The sequence below is a fragment of the Triticum urartu genome, chromosome 7, assembly GCF_003073215.2.
Source record: "Triticum urartu cultivar G1812 chromosome 7, Tu2.1, whole genome shotgun sequence".
NCBI lineage: Eukaryota > Viridiplantae > Streptophyta > Magnoliopsida > Poales > Poaceae > Triticum > Triticum urartu.
Genome location: NC_053028.1, coordinates 56081813 through 56104712, shown reverse-complemented (window position 1 = coordinate 56104712; position 22900 = coordinate 56081813). Strand labels below are relative to the sequence as shown.

Sequence of the window (22900 nt, the reverse complement as noted above, 5' to 3'; positions counted from 1 at the left end):
AGTCCAGTACTCGCCTAAGTACGAAACACATCTCAATCCTCAAGAACGACGAGGGGCAGGTCGACTGCCACCTTCTCCTAGAGAGCTTCGCCACAAATACAATGTGCGCTCCGTCCCACTCTGCAATAACAGGGTATGGGTCGACTGCCACCTTCTCCTGGAGAGCTTCGCTACAAATACAAGACATGGGTCGTCTGCTTCCCTCTCCTTCGGGGCTGCGCTGCGAATACAGAAAGTTGTCTCGAATGAAGAATGGTTTCACTCAGCAGGAGATTCATAAAGATATTCAACGGTAAACCAAGTTCAGATAAAATTCTAAAGGTTCTGGATCACAGATCGAGGTACTTGGGCATGCAGCCTGAAAAAGTTTAATGGTTACAAAAACCACTCGGCATTCCGAGGCAAATTTAAGGTAGGACATAAGAGTTTGTTCACTCCGCGGGAGGAGGGCTGGCAGGCTCGACGAACTCATCCAGGTCGACGCCATCGGCAATCTGAGTGGCGGCAGCTATGAAGGTCTCCATAAAAGTTTGGAAGTCGTGCTTCTGGGTGTTTGCGACCTTGATTGCGGCCAGCTTGTCTTGTCGCACCTCCTTGCAGTGGACACGAACCAAGGACAGAGCCACATCAGTGCCACAATGAGCAGAAGACTTCTTCCACTCCTGCACTCGGTCAGGGATTCCGTTAAGTCGAGTCATCAGAGACTCAAGATCGTTTTGGAGCGTAGCCTCTGGCCAAAGTGCCGGGTAGATCGGTGACATGGCGACCTTCAGTCGAGCCAAGTAGTCCATGGCACCGTCGATGCGAGATTCCAGTCGGAGCAGATTCATGGCAGTTTCATCTTTCACGGGAGAGTTGATTGGATCCAAACCTGGTTCGATCCGCCCAGTCTCTTCTTATAAGTTCTGGCAAAACTCTGCATTCACGATCCAAGGATAAGTCAATTTTCATACACTGAGTCGACACAAAAAAATCAGTCGGAACTAAATGTGCACCTTCAAGCTTGATATACAACTTCTTGGCAAGGCTCCTCAGGTAGCTCTCCAGATCGTCCCTCCTGCGAGCGATGCCTTCCATCTTTTCGCTCAGGTTGAGGTTATCCTTCTTCCAGCGTGTGCACTCCCTGTTGGCTTCATTCAGAGCGGTCTTCATCCTGGTATTCTCTTCTTCCAACTGGCCGACTGAAGCCAGCTTCTGTCCGGCCAGAGCGGTCCTGTCGTCAGCCTCCTTCTGGGCAGCAGCCAAATCCTGATCCTTTTTCGCCAAAGCTTCCCTTAGTTTTTCTGCAAAGAAATGATGATTGATTCAGAAATAGCAGAAGGATGCTCGAGCCTAAAACTGACCAGTCGACAATCTTGTCTTACCAGCGGCGCCGTCTCTGACCGTCTGCAGTTCTGTCCTGGCCAGCTCCAAGTCAAGTTTCAGTTGAATCTGGTGCCTCTCCAAATCAGTGAAGCGAGCTCCAAGATCACAAGATTTCTAAAATCAAAGGGGAGAAATTATTCCACAGCAAAAACAACAAATACTAAGACTATAGTCGACTGCCCGCAGTCCACCATAGTCTCGGGGACTACACCCAGTGGGTGCACTTTGTGTGCCCCCACCGGTTATGATCCCACTCGACCGGCCCACCGGAGTCGAGTGCAGGGAGTAAAAAAAGAAAAAGGGGAGAGAAAGTAGAGCTCAGACCACAGTCGACTGCCAGCAGTCGACCGCGGTCTCGGGGACTACACCCAGTGGGTGCACTTTGCGTGCCCCCACCGGCCCTGATCCCACTCGACCAGATCGAGCGGAAGAAACAAACTACCAGTTCGGTTTTTCTCGACAAAATACAAAGGCTACGGTCGACTGCCAGCAGTCCACCATAGCCTCGGGGACTACACCCAGTGGGTGCACTCAGCGTGCCCCCACTAGTCCAAAACTTCAATCGACGCACCCAATGGGTGTACAGATGCAAAGATTTTTGGAAAGAATCTTCAGATAGCCGACTAACCTGAACGTTGCTCTGGAGAGCCGAGCTGGCATCATAGGCGGCTTGGCTGGCGTCCCGCACCGTCTTCACCTTCTCCATCATAATGCCCGCCTGGCGTATGGCTTCCCTAGCAGCATTCACCTCGTCCTCTGGGACATGATGGGTCGCAAAAACTGAAGGCGGGTCGACAGGGGCCTGAGCAGTCGAAGAAGAAGGCAAGGCACTCGACAGGGGCTCCGCGAAGGTAACAGAACCCCGATTGACGTCACCAGTGTCCTGAACGACTGGTTCCGCCCTCGGCGTCGACCGTAGCGCCTCGCTTGCAGGAGTTCGCCTATTCTTCCTCGTCAAAGGCCTCTTGGGCTCTTCATCATCATCAGGGAGGTCAATAATGTTGGGTGTTGTGCAAAGTTCAATTGCCAAAATCACGTCACCACCCAGTGATGCACGTTGCAGTTGAATCGACCGAAGAAAGATAGTATGGCAGAAATCATACCCAGATTAGAAGTGACCGCATATTCCATCACCTCATCATCATCCCTGTAAGCTGAGGTCCCGGAAGTGGCAACGCTGACAATTCCAAAGTTCGTCCAGTTCGTCCAGTTAAAACAAGAAAAACAAACAGCGCGGAGCGTCGAGTGAATACAAGGAGAGACACTTACGCGGAGGCGACAGGGATATCGATCTTGATCTTCGGCAGCGCCTTCTGAGTCTTCGGTTCTGCAACTTTGGGGTGCTTTGGCGCCTTCTCAGTCGTGGTTGGTGAAGAGATCCGAGGACGCTTCGAAGACTGACCAGCCTGAGCAGTTGCCTTGTTGCGGGCACTCGGCCGATCCTGGTCAAGCTTGGATCGTCTCTCTATACGAGGAGGCGACTCGACTTCTTCCCCATCACTTGAGTCGTTGCTTCCTCCATCCCCTTCACCATCGGAAGTCCACTCGCCGCTTTCGCCACCGCTTGCCTCGCCTTCCAGAGCTTGCTCTTGCGCCCCGTTGGGCATCGAATACATTTCAATAATGGCCTAAAAGAAAGCAGGGAGGACAAAGTCAGTCGACGCAATACAGACAGCTGCGCGAGTGAATTCAGATTACAAGCAAAAACTCAGAATCAGACCTGCTCTGGTGCACGCGACTGGTCGAATGGGGAAACTCTCCTGGCTCCTCTGGGATTGTCCTTGTTCCCGGTAATGCTCGACAGCCACTTCTCCAGTATGTCGTCGTCGACCTCCTTCGGGTGGATCCGAGTGGAGTCTTCTAGACCCGAATACATCCACATCGGATGGTCTTGGGCTTGGAGAGGCTGGATGCGCCGCTGAAGGAAGACCTCCAAGAGATCCATACCAGTGACCCCGTCACGAATGAGCTGGACCACTCGGTTGACCAACACCTTCACGTGCGCCTTCTCCTCCGGGAGCACCTTCAAAGGGGAGGGTTTTTCCACTCGGTCCATGGTAAAGGGAGGGAGGCCAGTCGATTGCCCTGGCGTCGACTGGTCTTTACAGTAGAACCAGGCCGACTGCCATCCGCGAACTGAGTCGGGAAGAATCATGGCCAGAAAGGAGCTTTTTCCCCTCGTCTGGATGCCAAGACCCCCACACATCTGGATCACTTGGGTCCTCTCGTCACTCGGATTAGCCTTTTTCACTGTCTGGGAGCGACAAGTGAAAATATGCTTGAAAAGACCCTAGTGAGGTCGACAACCCAAGAAGTTCTCACACAAGGAAATGAACGCGGCAAGATAAACGATTGAGTTGGGGGTAAAATGGTGGAGTTGAGCCCCAAAGAAGTTCAGAAACCCTCGGAAGAAAGGATGAGGAGGCAAGGAAAACCCACGGTCGACGTGGGTGGCAAGAAGAACACGCTCACCCTCCCGGGGTTGCGGCTCGGATTCCTTCCCCGAAAGCCACGCCGAGTCGTAGGGGATCAGCCCTCCCTCGGCCAGGTCGTCGAGGTCTTCTTGGGAGATCCTCGAGTGGATCCAGCCGCCCTGGATCCAACCCTTCGGCAGGCCAGTCCGCGAGGAAGATCCGCCCCGGCTCGTCGCCTTCCCCTTCGACCTCGCCGTCGCCTTCTTTGCCCGCTCCAGAGCCGCTGTCTTCTCCTTCACCATTGTCGCCGACGAGACGCGTGTGGTGCGGTGGCGCTGGGGCGAGAGCGAGCGCAGCGGAGAGACGTGAGGAGGAGAAGAGGTAATGGGGCGCACTGTTCGGGAGACTCCGGTCCAACGCCTTATATGAGGCCGCTTCCGAGTGGCTGAAAGGTAGGCCCAGATGGCTCTGTCAAATCCCGTAACGACCGCGCGAGCGATACGTGGCGAAAAAGGTGGCGCGGGGATCGAGGCGGCTCCGCTCTATCCCGTCCGATTACTGCGGCCTCCCCCGTTGTAACACCCTCGATGCGACTATATCTCCCACGTGTCGAGGCACGACTTAGAGGCATAATCGCATTGAAGGCAATGTCGCAAGTGAGGTAATCTTCACACAACCCATGTAATATAATAAGGACAAGGATACATAGTTGGCTTACAATCGCCACTTCACACAATTACATGAATAAACATTACATCAATCAAATACACTCATGGTCCGACTACGGAACCAAAATAAAAGAAGAACCCCAAATGCGACAAAGGTCCCCGATCGACCCCAACTGGGCTCCACTACTGATCAACTAGAACGGAACAACACAAATGAACAAGGTCATCAACGAGCTCCTCCTGAGCTTGGTTGCGTCATCTGCACGGACTCAACGGCACCTGCAAGCTGGTTTGGAAGTATCTGTGAGCCACAGGGACTCAGCAATCTCGCACCCTCGCGATCAAGACTATTTAAGCTTATGGGTAAGGTAAAAGGTAAGAGGTGGAGCTGCAGCAAGCGACTAGCATATATGGTGGCTAACATACGCAAATGAGAGCGAGAAGAGAAGGCAAAGCACGGTCGATAAAAGTATGATCAAGAAGTGATCCTGGACTACCTGCGTCAAGCATAACTCCAACAACCGTGTTCACTTCCCGGACTCCGCCGGAAAGAGACCATCACGGTTACACACGCGGTTGATTCATTTTATTAAGGTTGACTTCAGGTTTTCTACAACCGGACGTTAACAAATTCCCATCTGCCCATAACCGCGGGCACGGCTTTCGAAAGATCAAATCCCTGCAGGGGTGTCCCAACTTAGCCCATCACAAGCTCTCACGGTCAACGAAGGAATAGACCTCCACCCGAGACGTTCCGATCAGACTCGGTATCCCAGTACAACAAGACATTTCGACAGGGTAAAACTAAACCAGCAACACCGCCCGAATGTGCCGACAAATCCCGATAGGAGCTGCACATATCTCTTTCTCAGGGCACACTCAGATGAGCCAGACGTCGGGTAAGCCAGCCCAGAGTTGCCCCTGGTAGCCTCGGACATCGCTCAGTTGGACCAACACTTAGAGAAGCACTGGCCCGGGGGGGGGGGGGGGGGGGGTTAAAATAAGATGACCCTTGAGCCGGCCGACTCAAGGGAAAGAAAAGGCTAGGTGGCAAATGGTAAAACCAATGTTGGGCATTGCTGGAGAAGCTTTACTTAAGGCGAACTGTCAAGGGGTTCCCATTATAGCCCAACCGCGTAAGGGACGCAAAATCCGGGAACATAACACCGATATGACGGAAACTAGGGCGGCAAGAGTGGAACAAAACACCAGGCATAAGGCCGAGCCTTCCACCCTTTACCAAGTATATAGATGCATTAATTAAATACGATATATAGTGATATCCCAACAAGTAAATAAATGTTCCAACAAGGAACAACATCTCCATGTTCCAACACGGAACAAACTTCAATCTTCACCTGCAACTAACAATGCTATAAGAGGGGCTGAGCAAAGCAGTAACATAGCCAATCAACGGTTTGCTAGGACAATGGTGGGTTAGAGGCTGAACATGGCAATTTGGGAGGCTGACAAGCAAGTGGTAGGCATCGTAGCAATGGCATAGCAAAAGAGCGAGCAAACTAGCATAGCAAAGATAGTAGTGATTTCGAGGGTATGATCATCTTGCCTGAAATCTCGCAAGGAAGAAGAACGAGTCCATGAAGAAGACAAACGGACGTAGATGAACGGATCCTCACAAACTCGACGATATCGGAACCAACCCGAAGAAGCAACCACCGGAAAAGAGCAAACAACATAGTAAACAACCAACACATCAACATGGCATGATGCACAATCGAGTATGATGCATGTCCGGTTTAAAGAGGCATGGCATGGCAAAATGCACAAACAATCCTACAAATTAAGTGGAGCTCAATATGCAACGAGTTGCATATTGACGAAACACCACATCAATTATTTAGTTCGATCTCGGTTATGTACCCAACAATATTAAATGTTGTTAAAACACGGCAAGAGGGAGAAGCAAATGAAAACTATCTAATCTAGGCAAGTTTAAATGAGGCCGGAAGCAACGAACAACAATTCCGGAAAATCCTCATGTGCAAATATTAGGTTTGGTCCCGATCTGTCCTAAACACAATTTTAGAGTTGTTTAACATGCAAAGTGATGCCACCATGATAAACTAGGCAAAATTCTACCCCATCTACATATAAAGTTTATTTAATTCGGAGCTACGGTTGAATAGTTATGAATTAAATCATTTTAGCATGGCATAGGGGCAAATTTAACCAAACGTCAATTTAATCAATTTTAATTGTTGTTATCATGATGCGGATGACATGAACAAGTTATGCAATATTTATTAAGAGTTGACATGAGCATTATGAAGCATTGTCACTGTGGTGGAAGGGAAAAGGGGTGCCACGGCAACGAATCCGAAAATGATGCCACGGCAACATATCGGTTCCGGTAACTCGATTGAGATCCCGGTGCAAACGGAAGTGCGGCGGGAGCGTGACACGCGATAGAAGGTGGGGTGATCCCGGATACCGGGTTCCCACAAGATGGTGGCAAGGCAAAAGAGGGGCAACGTGCACCGAACAACTCCGACACGGAGCTAATACGAGCATTTCATACATCACACATGCATTCGTTCACGGCGGTCGTCACGGGGTTATACCTTTGAAGCGAGCATCATCGAAACGGATCGAGTTCGGCGGTAGGGGTACACGTGTCGACGAGGAATTAGTTGTACACGGGGTCGTCGTGGGAAGTAGGGGAAGTAGTCGTTCTCGCGATGGTAGTGGAAGTAGGGGTACATGACGACGTAGAGGTACTCGCGACGGTAGTCGTTCACGTTCACGTTACACGGGTCTTCGGCGACGGTCGTCGTACATGGTCCACAAGACGTCGATCGTTCGGGGTCCGATTTGCGGATCTTGCCGACATGAAGGGGTACTTGGCGTTCTTCGGACTTGCCGATCTCGTCATCTCGAAGGGGTACTTGACGTTCTTAGCGATTCCGAAGACGGGGTAGAGGTACATGATGCGTCGTCGTGGTACTTGTCGGATCCACGGGTGTAGTCGTTCACGTTCGGAGGGGAACTTGGCGTCGAGGGGGCTTGGTGCATCCCAGATCTTCGGGCTCACGGTACTTGGCGCTTGAGGTTCCAAATCCAGTTTCGAACGCGTCCACGCAAAACATCATAAGTGCAAAGAGGCCACGACTTGGCGCTGCTCCGGTCATCACGCGAGGACGCTCCTGACGCTCGCGGACGGCGTGGACTTGAAGCGAGGAGGAGGCCACGACAGGAGGTCGGCGACGGCCTGAAAGTCGAGGTCGCCGGCGGGGGCCTGGTGGAGCTCGGCGGCGGACTTGCAGACCGGCGCAGCAGAGGCACACGAGGGCGGTGGAGCTGGAGGCGAAGCAGAGGAGGCGGTCGAGGCCGGCGCTGGTGTGGGCGCTCCTGGTGGGCGCAGAGGACGACGACGGCAGGCCATGACAGGGGCGGAGGCGCGGTTCCCTGGACCGGCAGGGCCGTGGCGGCGCTGTGGTGCCCGGCGGCCTCGGCGACGCGGCGAGGGAGGAGAGCAGTAGCAGAGCAGCTCGGGCGCGGAGGTTGCAGGGCGGCGGAGCCCCGAGCTCGGCTAGGCGCGGCCATGGAGGACGTCGGCGCCGAGGCGGGGCGATGACAGGGGAAATGGGGTCGGGTCCCCTGGTGAGAGCGAGAGGAGGAGGCGGCCATGGCGCGTGGAGGAGGGGTCGACGGGAGAGGGAGATCGAGGGGATCGGGAGCAGGGGCTCTGCGGCGAGAGGAGGGAGACGAGGGAAGAGAGGGGATGAGGGCGCGAGGCAGCATCGCCCGCTGTCTCCTGGCGGCGCAAGGAGGGATCGAGAGGGAGAGGGCAGGGGATCGGGGCTAGCTAGGGTTAGGTAGGCAGCGGGGCTGCGGAAGGACTTGGGCCAAAGAGGCCGGCCGAGAGTGGGCCTAGGGAGGCCTAGTAGAGAGGAGGGGGGCAGCAGAGCCAAGGAGGGGCAAAAGAGGCCGGCTGGCCTAGGTGGGCCGCGGAGGAGGCCCAGCTGGTCTGGACTGGGGCCTCAACTCTCTCCCTTCTCTTATTTTCTTTGCAGAAAAACGATTAAAGAGAAAGAAAAGAAAGAGGAGGTTAGGGGAAGAAGGTGGACACGCGAATAATTTTCCCGGACTCACAAAAATGCACTTGTTCCGAGAAAAATGAAGTGGGCAAGATTGCAAGAATTAAATTCAAAGTCATTTGAATTTAATTAAAAAGGTTTGCACAAGGACTAGGATTTAGAAGATTCCAAAAATGTTGAGAATTTAGGAGGAGCCTCGATAAATGGGAAAAGAGATGTTGGCAAAGTTTGGGGACCAAACTTGAAGTAGAAAGGGAGTGGGGATTTGCAAGTGTGTTCCGGTTAATTCCAAAAGAATGGAATATTTATTATAGTAGCTCCACTAATATCGGGAGGATATGTTATAAAGAGAAGGCATCCTTCCCTCGATTTAAATGGATCGAAGATCCATACGAATTATTTAGTTGAGATGCAAAAGATTATGACATGACGACATGATGCAATGCACATGATGACGTGACATGATGCAACACGCAAGCACATGACAACGCAACAACATCGAATAACTGCACGACACCTGGCACATCGGTCTCGGGGCGTTACACCCGTCCCGCGCGCTTCCCAAAATTTGGATCCCACTAAATCCGCGGGCAGCAAACAACTTGTCAGACCAAAGATCTCCTCCGCACCGTCACTCGGAGCCTTACAAGTAAAGAAACTCACTCGACGAAGAATTAAGAATGGATCAAGGCGACTGAAAAGGAAGTTGTTGTCATCACTCAGGTCTGTTGATCCGAAACAAGATATGCTCACGGCATGGAAAACGAGTCGGAGAAGTCCTCAACTCCTTCCCCACTCAAACCTCGATCCATTCGGGGGCTAATGATGAAGCTATGTACCTAGGGTAGGGTCACGGACCTGTCCTAACTGCCCTACCCAAGGACACCTCTAGAATAAATCACCTTTCAATCGACTTGGAGGTGTTCCACTCGACAGACTCGAAGACACTCGACCAAGAAGCAATTACTCGACCAAGATCCAACCACTCGACGGCCAGGAGACCTAAAGTCACTCCGCACGCTAACGGTCGGTCATTAAGTAGCTTTTATGGTCATCATAGCACTTTATTACTAGTGTTATCAGTAACGCCCTGCCTTAATGTACATTGAACCCTTCGTAACGTAGGCTGGCCGGGGTCCTGGCGCACTCTATATAAGCCACCCCCCTCCTCCGAGACAAGGGTTCGCACCTCTGTAACTCATACTCACATAATCCAGTCGACCGCCTCCGGGCTCCGAGACGTAGGGCTTTTACTTCCTCCGAGAAGGGCCTGAACTCGTAAACCTTGCGTTCTTACAACTTCTCCATAGCTAAGATCTCGCCTCTCCATACTTACCCCCCTACATTACTGTCAGACTTAGAACCACGACAGGGGGTACGTAGGTATATATAGGTGGAAGAAGTACGTCAGTGGAGCAACGTGGGCCCATGAGGGTGGAGGGCGCGCCTGGGGGGGCTGGTAGGCGCGCCCCCTACCTCGTGCCCTCCTGGTTGATGTCTTGACGTAGGGTCCAAGTCCTCTGGATCACGTTTGTTCCGAAAATCACGTTCCCAAAGTTTCATTCCGTTTGGACTCCGTTTGATATTCTTTTTCTGCGATACCCTGAAATAGCCAAAAAACAACAATTCTGGGCCGGGCCTCCGGTTAATAGGTTAGTCCCAAAAATAAGATAAAAGTGTATAACAAAGCCCATTAATCATCCAAAACAGAATATAATATTGCATGAAGCAATAAAAAATTATAGATACGTTGGAGACGTATCAGGCGCCACTTATCATTGCGTGCCTAGTGACAGACATGCAACTACCCTCTGCCCCCGACAAAACACCATAGAGTTGTAGTCGCGTTGAAGACGAGTCATTGCAGTCGGAGGCGACACTTATCATTGCGTGCCTAGTGACAGACATGCAATTGCGATCTAACAAAATACCAGAGTTGCACCCAAGTGCGACGCTTGCAATTGCATGTCTAATGACACATATGCAACTGGCCTTACCCCGGCAAAACACTAGTGAGTTATAGTAACATTAAAGACATGTGGTTGCAATCGGGGACGATTATGTAGCCGGATGACATTATTTTCAAAATTTCAAAATATAAATTTATTCTTCATAACTAAAACACACAAAAAATAGTGACAACCGTGTTGTTAGCAAGAAAAAGCTTTAAAATTGCAATAAAAAGGAAAAATAAAAATGAAAACAAGAAAAGGTGATAATACAAATGCAAAATAATATCTAGGTCACAAGGAACATAGATGAAAAATGCTAAAATCACATAAAATAAAAATAGAAAATAGATTCATAAATAAATAAAACCAGAAATTCCTAAAGAGAAAGAAAAAAAACCCTCTGGGCACCTAGCCCATAACAAGTCCCTACCAAAAGAAAGAAAAACCAAAAAATGCCAACCATGCCTTAAATCGGCCGATTAAATGGAAGACAAGCAGCATTGCATGAATTTTGAAGCGTCATCGACAATAATAACCCAAAAAAGAACTGAAAATCTAAATGAAAATTATCATCTACACGTGGCAGTGAAAAACAAGGACGAGAAGCATCCTAAAAGGTGAAACTGCTATTGTGAGCCCGGGCTCACATGATCTCGGATGAGCAGAAAATCTAATTTTTTGGCAAAAAAATTATGCTATTTCTACACGCATGCAAATTTTTGCAATGGAATCACATTTCTGGAGGTGTGTACCAAAAATAAAAAACTGATGCTCCAATTTTTTTTGGAGCATTGATTTTGTTTTTTTGCCCACACCTTCATAAATTGATGCATCAATTTTGTTTTTTCGCCCACACCTCCACAAATGTGAGTTCGTCATGAAAATGTGCACGCATGTAGAGAACACATAAATGTTTATTACCAAAAAATCAGAAAATTTTGATTTTTTTACTATTTTTCTGGATGTTACTTTTCATCAGAGATCATGTGAACTCGAGCTCACATACCCCATGTCCCATAAAAGCACAATAACGGAAAAGATATAATGGCCATGCCAATGGCTATTCTATTATTGACTGGAACAACCAAAAAAATTCAACCGACCGAAAAGATTAGTGTTGACTGAAATAATTTGAAAACAAAATACAGTTTATAGATTTTTTTTTCTGAGTCTAGTTTATAGATTTCAATGGCGTATGTTAGCTCGGGATATCTACAACCCGTTTGTATGGCGGTCCAGTAATAGAATATGGGTTTAGTCATCTAGACATGTTTTCGCCTGGCTGTGGCATATTTTACTTACTTTTTTACTTTTTCAATTTCCGAGTGAGCTTGTTCTAGATTATAGACTTGTCGGGTACTTTGATTAATAAAAGCGCTGCATGCATCATTCTGATGCAGAGGTCGGGATAATCGTCCTTTCCTAAAAAAACGACGCGCGTGTTATGGAGGGCAGCCCAGAAAAAGAAACTTGAAGAGACAAACAAAACTCAGCTTGCCAATAGGGCACCCTGCCCAACACCAAAAAAGCACACTACAAAAAGAAAAACGGTCAGGCGCACCAACTATCATCCGGTGTAACCGTATAGAAGTGAACTTCAAGAACATCGAGGTGATAGAGATAATGAGGAAAGAAGGTCGCTCTTTTAGTCTTTCGACGACAGTTTTTGATGATATATATCACCTTGCTTGCCCTGCATATTATTTTTGAGCATTACTCCTAAAGAGACTAACTGTGTTGTTGGCTTGTTGCCCATGATTTAGCCAACCTAGCTGATGATGAAGTCATTGCTTATGAAACGCATCATGGATGGATACATGCTGTTTACTACTGTGCTATATTACGTTAGGGGTTATCCGCCTGACCAGCTCATCTTATCGATCTGATAGGTTACGTAAATCAAATGCTGCATTGCTTCTATCTCACTTGAGCTGTACCAGTCGATTCTACTGCACGTGTAATAGTCTCCCATCTCTCACGAAGCTTCTCAAGTTCTCACTTGATCCATCCAACAACCAGCTACTTCTAAATGGCAAACATCCGTCGTTGCTTCCGTTTGAATCTCAGCAGTGTCAGTCCAAGTGGTGTGAAAAGGATAAGATACCGACATATCCTTTCCTTGTCGAAGAGGCGTGCAGCCCGCCATCTCTGACCTGACCATGCACAACCACCACTCTTCCTCAGCCATATAAATACAACAGCTAGCAGACACCAAGAAACAAAAACCTACGGCGATCGATCTATCTCATTCTCGACACAGCGAATTTGACTTAGCTCAGGATGTCGCAGCAGCCAGCACAGGCTCCGGGGCAAGCGCCGGTGAAGCTCATCACGGCGTTCGGCAGTCCGTTCGCGCACCGCGTGGAGGTGGCGCTCACGCTCAAGGGGGTGCCATACGAGCTGCTCGTGGAGGACCTGACCAACCAGAGCGACCTGCTGCTCACCCACAACCCCATCCACCAGTCGGTCCCCGTCCTCCTCCATGGCGACCGCGCCGTCTGCGAGTCCCCTCCTCATCGTCGAGTACGTCGACGAGGCCTTCCACGACCATGACGGGACAACGCCCCGGCTCCTCCCGGCGGACCCCTATGACCGCGCCACGGCCCGCTTGTGGGCCGACTTCATCGCCAACAAGTGCTTGAAGCCGCTGTGGCGGGCGATGTGGACGAACGGCGAGGAGCAGGCGTGGCTGGCGAGGGAGACCAAGGAGAGCCTGGAGGTCCTGGATGCGCAGCTCGACGGGAAGAGGTTCTTCGGGGGTGACGCGCTCGGCTTCGTTGACCTTGCCGCATGCACGCTGGCTCACTGGCTCGGCGTGCTGGAGGAGGTCACCGGGGTGCGCGTGATGAAGGATGGCGAGTACCCTGCTCTGCGCCGGTGGGCCAAGGAGTACACCTCCGACGAGGTCGTCAGGCGGTGCCTGCCGGACAGGGACGAGCTCGTCGCCTACTTCGCCAAAAACAAGGAGAGGTACAAGTCGTTCATTGTCAAGGTAGCAGCGGTGCAGTGAAGCGGCAGTGAGTGACTCGGTCGTCGCAGCCGTGCAGTGAAGCAGCAGCCACATCATACCATATGCTACAGTCTCTTAATAAGCAACGTATATTTTTTTAGATGTACTCCGTAATAAGCATGTATTTTGTTCAACACCATAATCATGCATGGTTGGCCAAACTTTCATCACGGGGGAGATTTCGTTTTAGCCGCTTTCTCAAATACCTCATGTGTGTTTTCTTGCACAACTTCGTCACAAGGGTGTACTAGTCCATTTTGTCCGACATACACATTGCATAATCTTCTATTCTAAAATAGTTGCAATCCATAATGGAAGTAACTTAACTAGTAACATCACACATTTCAATACAAGATTACTTATGTGGCAGCTAATTAATGAGGAGAGAGGGGTTCGTAGTAACTTAGCTAGTTACTGTAACATCACACGTTTCAAGACATAATGAGTCTATAGCCTAATAAATGAACTCTTTCATGATACCACTCATATGTTACTACCCATTATGGAGGTAGTAACATAGACTAGTAACATCGGCAAGTTACTACTTTATGTTACTCCTCACTGTGAGCAGTCTAAGGCTGGTCATAGTGGGGAATAACTTAGACTAGTGTCATACATATGACACTAGTCTATGTTATTATCTTCATAGTGCAAAGTGTTATATAAGTAGTATCATATATAGTTGCATTTATTAGTTTATAGACTCAACATTTCTTGGGAAGCGCTATGTGATGGTAACATAATATGTTACTTCAAACACCTCTCTCCTCATTAATTAGGTGCCACATAAGCAAGCATGTTTTGGGATGTATTACGTTACTAGCTAAGTTACTCCCCACTATGACCAGTGGGGAGTAACTTAGACTAGTGTCATATGCATGACATTAGTCTAAGTTACTACCCCTATAGTGCAAAGTATCTTAATACTAGTGTCATAGTTTGTTTCATTTATTGCCTTATAGACTCATTTTATCTCGGGAAACGCTATGTTACAGTAACATATTATGTTACTCCAAGCATCTCTTTCCTCATTAAATACTTGCCACATAAGCAAAATTGCCTTGGGATGTGTTAAGTTATTAGCTAAGTTACCCCCACTATGACCAGCCTAAGTATGCGGCGGCGCTTTCACGTCAACAAACCATGCTTGTCTGTCACGTCATTAATCTCCGTTCCCACTAACTATTTTTCCCATGCATGCAACCCGTTTCACATCAACAATTCATGCAAATTAATTGCCATAGTTATTCATGTCATCAGGCCCGAGCCCAGGGGGGTGCAACCTATGCGCCCGGACAGGGCCCCCCCGTTTTCAGGGGCCTCACATTTTGTATGCAGCGGTACTCCTCTAAATAGTATCTGGGCCCATGTTGCCTGGCTTCTTATCTCTTCCATCTGGGCCCCTTTTAACCTGTGTAGATGGGCCTCTTCTGTCTTCCATTTGGCCCTGTTCCGATCGGGATGTATGCCTCGTCTAGCGATCGATCGAAACAAGTGAAGCGACGAGGCGCCTCTTCCTTCTTTTGTCTGGCGGCCATCGACACGGCACGGCGGCAGCCGACAGGTTAGGGTTCCACTAGGTTCCAGTCCTCCTTCCTTCTCACGAATCCCTGGTTGAGACGAGCGGTTCCGTTCCAACACGGCAAGTCATTTTTAGGAGTCTGGAGGACCGAGGGCAGGACCAGGAGCGGCCGAACGACAACCGACATGGAGGACCTTATTCGCCTAAAGGCAAGGAAAATTGAGGCTATCTCTCGATCTTCGATGTTCAAGCGTCATCGCGTCAATGACCGGTGACCCCGTGAGCCCTTGAATTTGAGTTCTGATTTAAGCCCACTATTTACTTCTGCTAAAATCTTGTAGTTTATTCTTTTGAACTATTATTAAGTGTATTATTGAGAAGAATACTAAAAGAATGATGTTGTTTAAGTAAAGACTATACAACCAAGAATAGGTATGATTCTTGATATTCACTACTAAAATCTGCAGATAGCCCTAGGGCTGAAATGATTCCTTAGAGTTAGAAAGGGCACCCTGAGGACACAAAGTTTTGCTAGGGTGCGGACTGACAACCCAAGGGATTGTATTGTTTCCTTAGGGTTAGCTGTGAGACCCAAAGGATATTCACCGTGTGGGTCCATACTAAAGCCACGTTGGCAACGTTCCTTAGGGGTTACTTTCTGAACCCTTAGGAAAGGTCTATGCCTATGGTCAAAAAATGAAACCATAGGGAAAGAGCCCACAACACTAACGTTTCACACGGTTCCCTTGCTAACACCGTAAACTACCCCCAGGGTTCTGGTCTTAACTCTAGGGAGATCTGCACACACTTGATTTACAAAATATGTTTTATACATAAGAGTTATATTTTAAATATACACGCAAAAAATATATATAATAATCTACATGAAAAAAATACATGCGAAAATAACGCGAAATATAGGTTGATCGATCACTCTTTGGGAAAAATATAAGTTCTTCAATCTATTTTGTACACACTTGATGGAAAGATATACATATAATAGTGAAAATAAGTGCATAATTTCTTAAAGATTAGATATTAAAAATAGCTTAAAGTAGTTAAGTAGGGCCAAAATGCAGATGCTAATTCAGTACGGCCAAAATTAGTGTACATGCGCGCAGATTTGGTCGTATTACACGCGTATTGAGCCCGTCAGATTTTTTTTTTAGCGAGCGCGCGCATAATTTGTTGTACGCGCCAATCCTTCTCTGTACACGCGCCAAAATTTCCCCTATACACGCGCCAAGGGTTTCCCCCAAATCCCCCCACCGCTGTACACTTCCCCCAAATCCCACCGCTGTGCCGAGAGCGCCGCCACACTGACCCAAACCAGCGGCGGCGCAGCTCATCCATCGTCCTGCTGCCGGTGCCCTGCTCAAGCCATCGCCACTGCAGTAGGGCGCCGCTGCCGCCGTTGCAGACTTGACCTCTCGCGGCTGCCGCCGCCGCGGCCGTCGGCGGCGGCGGGGGCCTTGACGGACCTGCCTCCCTCGACAGCTTCGGACGGAGGAGGCGGAGGGCTCCGTCGCCGCGACCCTCGCCCGACCTTGCCACCCTGGACGGATTCTACCCTGCCTCCTCGACCAAGACCAACCCGCCTCAGCTGTAGACGCGTGCTTCAAGTTCAGAAATCAGAACCAAGGTTCAGTTAGGTGAGCTCACATGCCCATGTTCCCTCACTTTCTATATGCGTCTATATATACAGTTTAGGGCTCAGATTGCAATTTTGTGGATAATAAATTGTCTATCTGTGTTGTGATTAAGAAAAATGAAGATTTGCACCTTTGCATATAGTTAAATAAGGGAAAGTGAACCTATTGGTAGATATAAATATAGGCTAATTTGATAGCATGTGCAGAGTACTCAGATCTGATATGTGCTTAACATATTTATGTCGAAAACAATTGCTTTAACCTTCTCTAATGTAATAAAACGAAGGTTTTTGGTCCTTTGACGCCTGCACTCTGCTGCCAGTTTTTCCAGTTATTCAACCATGTCTCTAGAAGAACAGCGTAGTTGGATGTATAGTGGGTGGAATGAACAGGGGCACCATTCTGAAGAATGGGTGCGCAACACAACAGCTTTTCTTGACCATGCTTTTCAGATTATGCCTAATGCTGACCGGTTTGGTGTGAAGTGCCCATGCACAAAGTGTCGTAATGGAGTCAGGCGGAAGAAACAACTAGTCAGAGTGCACCTTTGTCAGTATGGTTTCATGCCAAATTACACCAGATGGACATCGCACGGCGAGCGTCCAATAGTTGGTACAACCAGAATGGAAGAGGATACTCACACTAGTAATGAACCGCTAGTTGATATGCTGGCTGACATTATTGGGGCTGAAACACATTTTGATGATGTGGAGAGCGAGCCAACAGCATATGCCAAGGAGTTCTACAAGATGTTGTCTACTGCAGAGGAGGTTACTCATGATCACACTCAAGTCTCTCGCCTAGCTGCTGTCACACGTCTAATGGGAATAAAATCACAACATAATTTACCAGCAGATTGTGTGAATAGCATCCTAGGCCTACTTGGGGACGTGTTGCCAAAGGGGCATAAAATGCCTTCAAGCTTTTATGAGTGCAAGAATAGGTTGGGTGTCCTTAAGATGCCATATGTGAAGATTGACGTGTGCACCAATAATTGCATGTTATACTACAAGCAAGATGAGAAGAAAGAGAAGTGTGATATTTGCGGAGAAAGTTGGTATGAAGTTGTTGAGGGGGAAAGCTCAGAAATAAAACATAGCCGCATACCTCGCAAAGTGATGCATTACCTTCCTATCACAGCAAGGTTGCAGAGGATGTATATGTCGGCTGAGCTTGCGAAGCACATGCGGTGGCACAAAGAAGGAGAACGCTCAGACCCAGCAGGAACAATTGGCCACCCATCTGAAGCTGAAGCTTGGAAGGACTTTGATAGGGAGTTTCCAGAGTTTGCAAAAGATGCAAGAAATGTGAGGCTTGTAATAGCTACTGATGGTTTCAATCCTTTTAAGTTTGGAGGATCACAATATTCATGCTGGCCGGTGTTTGTAAGTCCGTTGAACCTCCCACCCGCACTGTGTATGAGTGAGGAGAATATTTTCCTTACTATGGTAATCCCTGGTCCACAGCATCCGGGTAAGAATATCAATGTATCCATGCGTCCTCTTGTTGACGAACTGTTGCAGTTATGGGCTGGTGTAGATACTTATGACAGTGTAACAAAGGAACCATTCTGTATGAAGGCTGCTTACCTTTTCTCAGTGCATGACTATCCTGCTTATGGCATGTTTGCTGGATGGTGTACACATGGCGGGATGGCTTGTGCAGTATGCATGGATGATGTCGATACAACATGGTTACCTAATGGACATAAGTATAGTTGGTTTGACTGTCATCGTCGTTTTCTGCCTCCTGATCACCCTTTCCGAATGCAAGAAAATGCATTTATAAAGCGAACTAAGGTGCTTGAGCCACCACCTCGTCGGTTAACCGGAGAGGAGGTAGATGCAAGAATTAACCACTTGAAGTCGCAGTCATTTGAAGGATATGGAACAACACACAACTGGACACATATTCCTGTCTTGTGGGAACTGCCATACTTCAAGAAACTTCTGATAAGGCATAACATTGATGTCATGCACAATGAAAAAAATGTTGCTGAAGCAATTTGGAACACAGTTCTTGACAACGAGAAGACAAAGGACAACACCAAAGCTCGTCTCGACCAAGCATTGTTGTGTAAAAGAAAAAGGCTAAACCTTGTCCCAAAGCCAAATGACAAGTGGGAGAAGCCGAGGGCACCATATTGTTTGACAAGAGCTCAAGTAAGGGAGATCATGAAGTGGTTCCTGGATCTGAAATTCCCAGATGGATATGCAGCCAACTTGAGGCGAGGGGTTAGTTTAGACCAGCTGAAGATAAATGGACTAAAAAGCCATGACTTCCACATTCTAATGGAACGTTTGTTACCAGCAATGCTCCGGGGCTTCATTGATGAGGATGTGTGGAATGTGTTGGCTGAATTAAGCTTCTTCTACAGATCACTTTGTGGGAAAGAAGTTGATCCTGAGAAGATGCTTCAATGGGAAGAGAACATTGCAGTTTTATTATGCAAGCTTGAGAAGATTTTCCCACCTGGATTTTTCGATTCAATGGAGCATCTAATGGTGCACCTCCCATATGAAGCAAGAGTTGGATCATCTTTGCATTATTGTTTGCCATCTAAAGGATTTGTACAAAGAGAAGGTTGTAAGCATGCATGGTGAGGACTATGATTGGAAGCATTCTTCTGTTGAACCACAAGCCCTTTGTGAAGCTGGTGGTGGGAAGCCGCACGGAAAGTGGCCACTATTGAATGGTGTTGTGGAGGGTAAGAGGCTCTTAGGGAGGTGCAGATCAAACGCTCTTCGTCTTCGTCAAAGCGCCAACGACTAGAACATGATAAAAGGATTGCCCAACATAACGAGTTAATGAAAAGACATGCACAAAGTATGGTTGATTGGGGGAAATCTGTGCAGACTACAGTGGAGAGTAGCCTCGGTGGTGTGCACAAGTTTCTAATGGTGTGTATATTTATTTTGTGCAGCCATTTTCTTTCTATTGTAGCCACTTGACATAACTTTCTCATTTGTCTAAAAAATTTCAGACCATCGCATCCCTTCAAGGAATTCCAGGGCCTGAGATTCCATGCATTGTTATACCCCCGCCTCCAGCTTTTCCAACTTTAACCACTTCGTCTCCGATCTTTTCTCCAGAAATGGTATGTACCTATGTTTTTTTAAATTCTATAGCACCAAATAGGCTAAATGAGAACAGAAAAGGAATATGTTGTGAGTATATCAGCAAATGTGCAACACTGAGTGAAAATTCCCAGAATAGTGGTCGACATATGGTTGCACTTTGTTTTTTGTTTCAAATTTTTGGCCAAATAGTGCCTGAATTGGTATTTTAATTTTACTTTTTAATCGGTTTGGCAAATATGATTGAGAATTTCCCAGAATACTAGGCATCATATGGTTGTCCTTCTGTCAAAATTTCATAATTTCCTGGGCATTTGTTATTTTGGTTCCTTTTTTTGCCAAATAGTGGTTGAATTGGTATTTCCATTTTATTTTTTAGTTGGTTAGGAAAATACAATTGAAATTTTCCCAGAATACTAATAATGACATTTGTGCAGCCCTCCACCGGCGAATCAACAGATGATGTTGAAATTATAGATAATACATTGCGTGGAGCGGAAGATGGAATGTTTGGCGGCTTCTTTGATGCAAATGGTAATGATGCGAATGGTGTTGTTTCTGGAACTTTCCCCCCACCTGGTGATGATTTACCTACATTTTGAGATACCTCTCATCATGGTGAAGGAAGTGGTTTGAACTTTTTTTGTTGATTAACTGGAAGCAAATGGACAATTATCCTTTTGGCCATGCACTTGGTTATGGTTGTGATGTTTTGGATCAGTGACTTATATGATGCATGGTGTATGTATCCCAGGCTATTAATTGGCAATCCTAGGTAGATGACATTTTGTGAGTTCTAGGTACTGAGCTAGATGCCATCTTTGGTAAGGAGTGGTACTATTGTGTGAACTCTTTGATGTTGCCATGTATAATGATGGTGGCTGAAATATATAGTTTATGTGATTGCTTTCTAATTTTTGGAGTGATTATATGCAATTATTTTTAATATTTTAATTTCTACAAAACAATATTAATTTGACCCAATAATGCAATATTTTGAAATAATGATTCCTTAGGGTTTGTAAACCCAAGGGGTGTAAAGTGGACTAACAGCAGCTGCCGTTACAGGATATTTCCCTAGGGAGTGAAACTAACCCAAAGGATATCAACTTTACATGTCAGCATGCTAGCCCACCCGTCGCCTGTTTCCCTAGAGTTCAAAACCCAAGGGAGAAAAAACTATACCTACGGTATTCTTCCCTCACCCTAGGGAAACTAAGATTCCCCCACCATTGGAGCCCTAGGGAGTTTTCCCTAGCGTTTTTACCCATTTGCTTAGGGTATGAGGCCCTAGGGCTATCTGCGGAATTTAGTAGTGATTTCCAATTGTTTTTTTAGAACGATATTTCCAATTGTTATGTAAGATATTATAATCTTTATGTTATTATACTTCTGTTTATGTAGTGATTTTTAGTGAAATAAGGCCCATTTTAGAATTTCGCACAGGGCCTCCAATTTTGCCGGCTCGGCCCTGCATGTCATCAACCTAATTTTCCATGTTTTTAGCCTATCATCCCGCGGCAACATGTGGATTATCTTCTTCTTTACTAGACCATAAAGGCGCGCGTTGCCGCGCCCTTTGATCTTAGAGACATTTTTACGGAAGAATAAGACATCTAAATGAAAGAATAATAGAAATATATATATATACATATATATATATATATATATATATATATATATATATATATATATATATATGAGAAAATGTAGATATATGACTATTCGAAAGTACCATGCATCTAATTTAAGATTATAGAGTCAGTACAAAAGTAAGTCATAATATGTGCAAAAGCTGGCTAAAATGAACTCTTCCAACTTCTTCACATACAACTTACAAAAATAACATCTTGACGCGCGTTGCCACACCCTTCTCTCTAGAGAGAAAAACCTAACAATACCTGGGAGAGTTGGACTTGCATATATAGAACATATATTCCTGTTCTTTTTCTATAGCTCCCGAATTGCGGGTTTTTAGTAAAAAAAAAGTAACCTCAGAGAACTTCCAGTTATTTTGAACACAAAATCATTCAAAAATAATATATTTTTTAAATGGATATTTTTGTTGTTGAATTTGAGCAAATCTTATCAAAAATGTAAAATACCGGCAGGTATTTGGTTCTACCGGTGGTGGCCAAGAAAGCATCAAGAGTTGGTTGTGTAGTACCTCATGAATCTGTGTCGTGACGTGTGAGAAGTAGAGAGGAACATGAGTACTCGCATCAGGCTACATGTAGTATCCAAGAACAAATTTATCATCATTTTTTTACGGAAACAAATGTATCATCATGAGAATGTGGCCAGCCGACCGAAGAATCTCTCGTATGTGTGAAGGGGCCAGAAATAAAGAGGCTCGCAAGGAAGACTTGGTTCTCCCGTTGTGTACCACCATCCTAGGCCCGGCCCATCTTTTATTTCAAGCCCAATTAACCATAATAGGCCTAGGTAAGTGTGTGGAGCAGCGGCCCTAGAAACACCAAACTGATCGAGGACAACTGTTCGATCTAATCTGACGGTTACGGACGTCAAAACGTTGTGAGCAGCCGTAGCTCAATCCATTATACTGTTTCTTAATGGATGGTTACGCCAATATAGCTGCCACAAAAGACATTGAAAACTTGCGGCAGGCCGCGTGAATGGGAGTGAGGATGGGAATTGTAGACGGTGTGGTTCTTGCACGGGAGGTTTATATTTTTCTAGATAAGTTTTTTTATAACTTGTTGCATGATGCTTCCAATTCGACGCATACGATGGGCTTCTCCGGGATCCCGTGCTAGTGGTAAGTGTTCGGCCCTATGTGGGCACCGCGCGAGCTCCCATCCTTTTGTCTTAGTTCTTTTTACTATTTCCGGTTTTACCTTTTCTTTTTCTAATTTTAAAATTTCCCATTCTATCATTTTCCAGGCTTCTTATTTTGAAAATGTATGCACATTTTTCTTTAATTCAAGAATGCATTTTTCCTAAATTTATATTTTCTTGAACGCTTTAATGAAAATTCATTAAGATTTTCCATAATCTGTGAGAATATTTTTAAAAAATTGATCATATTTAAAAATCAAAAAAATCTAAATTTCAAATAATTTTTATAGATTCCTGAATATTGTAAAAATCAGAAACCTCTCTTTAAATTTGTGGATATTTTAAAATTATGGAACATTTTTAGAAGTTTGTGAACATATTTC

General features: G+C 46.7%; 1 protein-coding gene and 1 pseudogene across 5 annotated transcripts; both read left to right on the top strand.

The window, feature by feature from the left end:
- The first annotated feature begins 12689 nt into the window (after positions 1-12689).
- LOC125520789 lies at positions 12690-13637 on the top strand (annotated as a pseudogene).
- A 2366-nt stretch (positions 13638-16003) lies between these two features.
- Positions 16004-20632, top strand: LOC125520788. 5 transcript variants are annotated; one of them, XR_007288848.1, is made up of 4 exons: positions 16004-16641; positions 16928-19541; positions 19625-19738; positions 20156-20632. XR_007288848.1 is itself a non-coding variant. In XM_048685810.1 (3 exons), exons 1-3 carry the CDS (start codon positions 19449-19451, stop codon positions 20318-20320), a joined length of 372 nt encoding a protein of 123 aa, XP_048541767.1. In that variant the 5' UTR covers positions 19330-19448; the 3' UTR covers positions 20321-20632. The 5 variants fall into 5 exon arrangements, 1 of the variants encoding a protein (XP_048541767.1); XR_007288847.1 differs by having other exon boundaries at positions 16005-16641; positions 16964-19541; XR_007288849.1 differs by having other exon boundaries at positions 16031-16641; positions 17127-19541.
- The last annotated feature ends 2268 nt before the right edge of the window (positions 20633-22900 follow it).

Bases quoted from the DNA above. Each gene is read 5' to 3' on its own strand.
- LOC125520788 (XM_048685810.1), top strand. From the start codon at position 19,449: ATGAAAAGACATGCACAAAGTATGGTTGATTGGGGGAAATCTGTGCAG. The intron at 19,542-19,624 runs GTGTGTATATTT...AAAAAATTTCAG, and splicing joins GTGTGCACAAGTTTCTAATG to ACCATCGCATCCCTTCAAGG. The intron at 19,739-20,155 runs GTATGTACCTAT...ACATTTGTGCAG, and splicing joins CGATCTTTTCTCCAGAAATG to CCCTCCACCGGCGAATCAAC.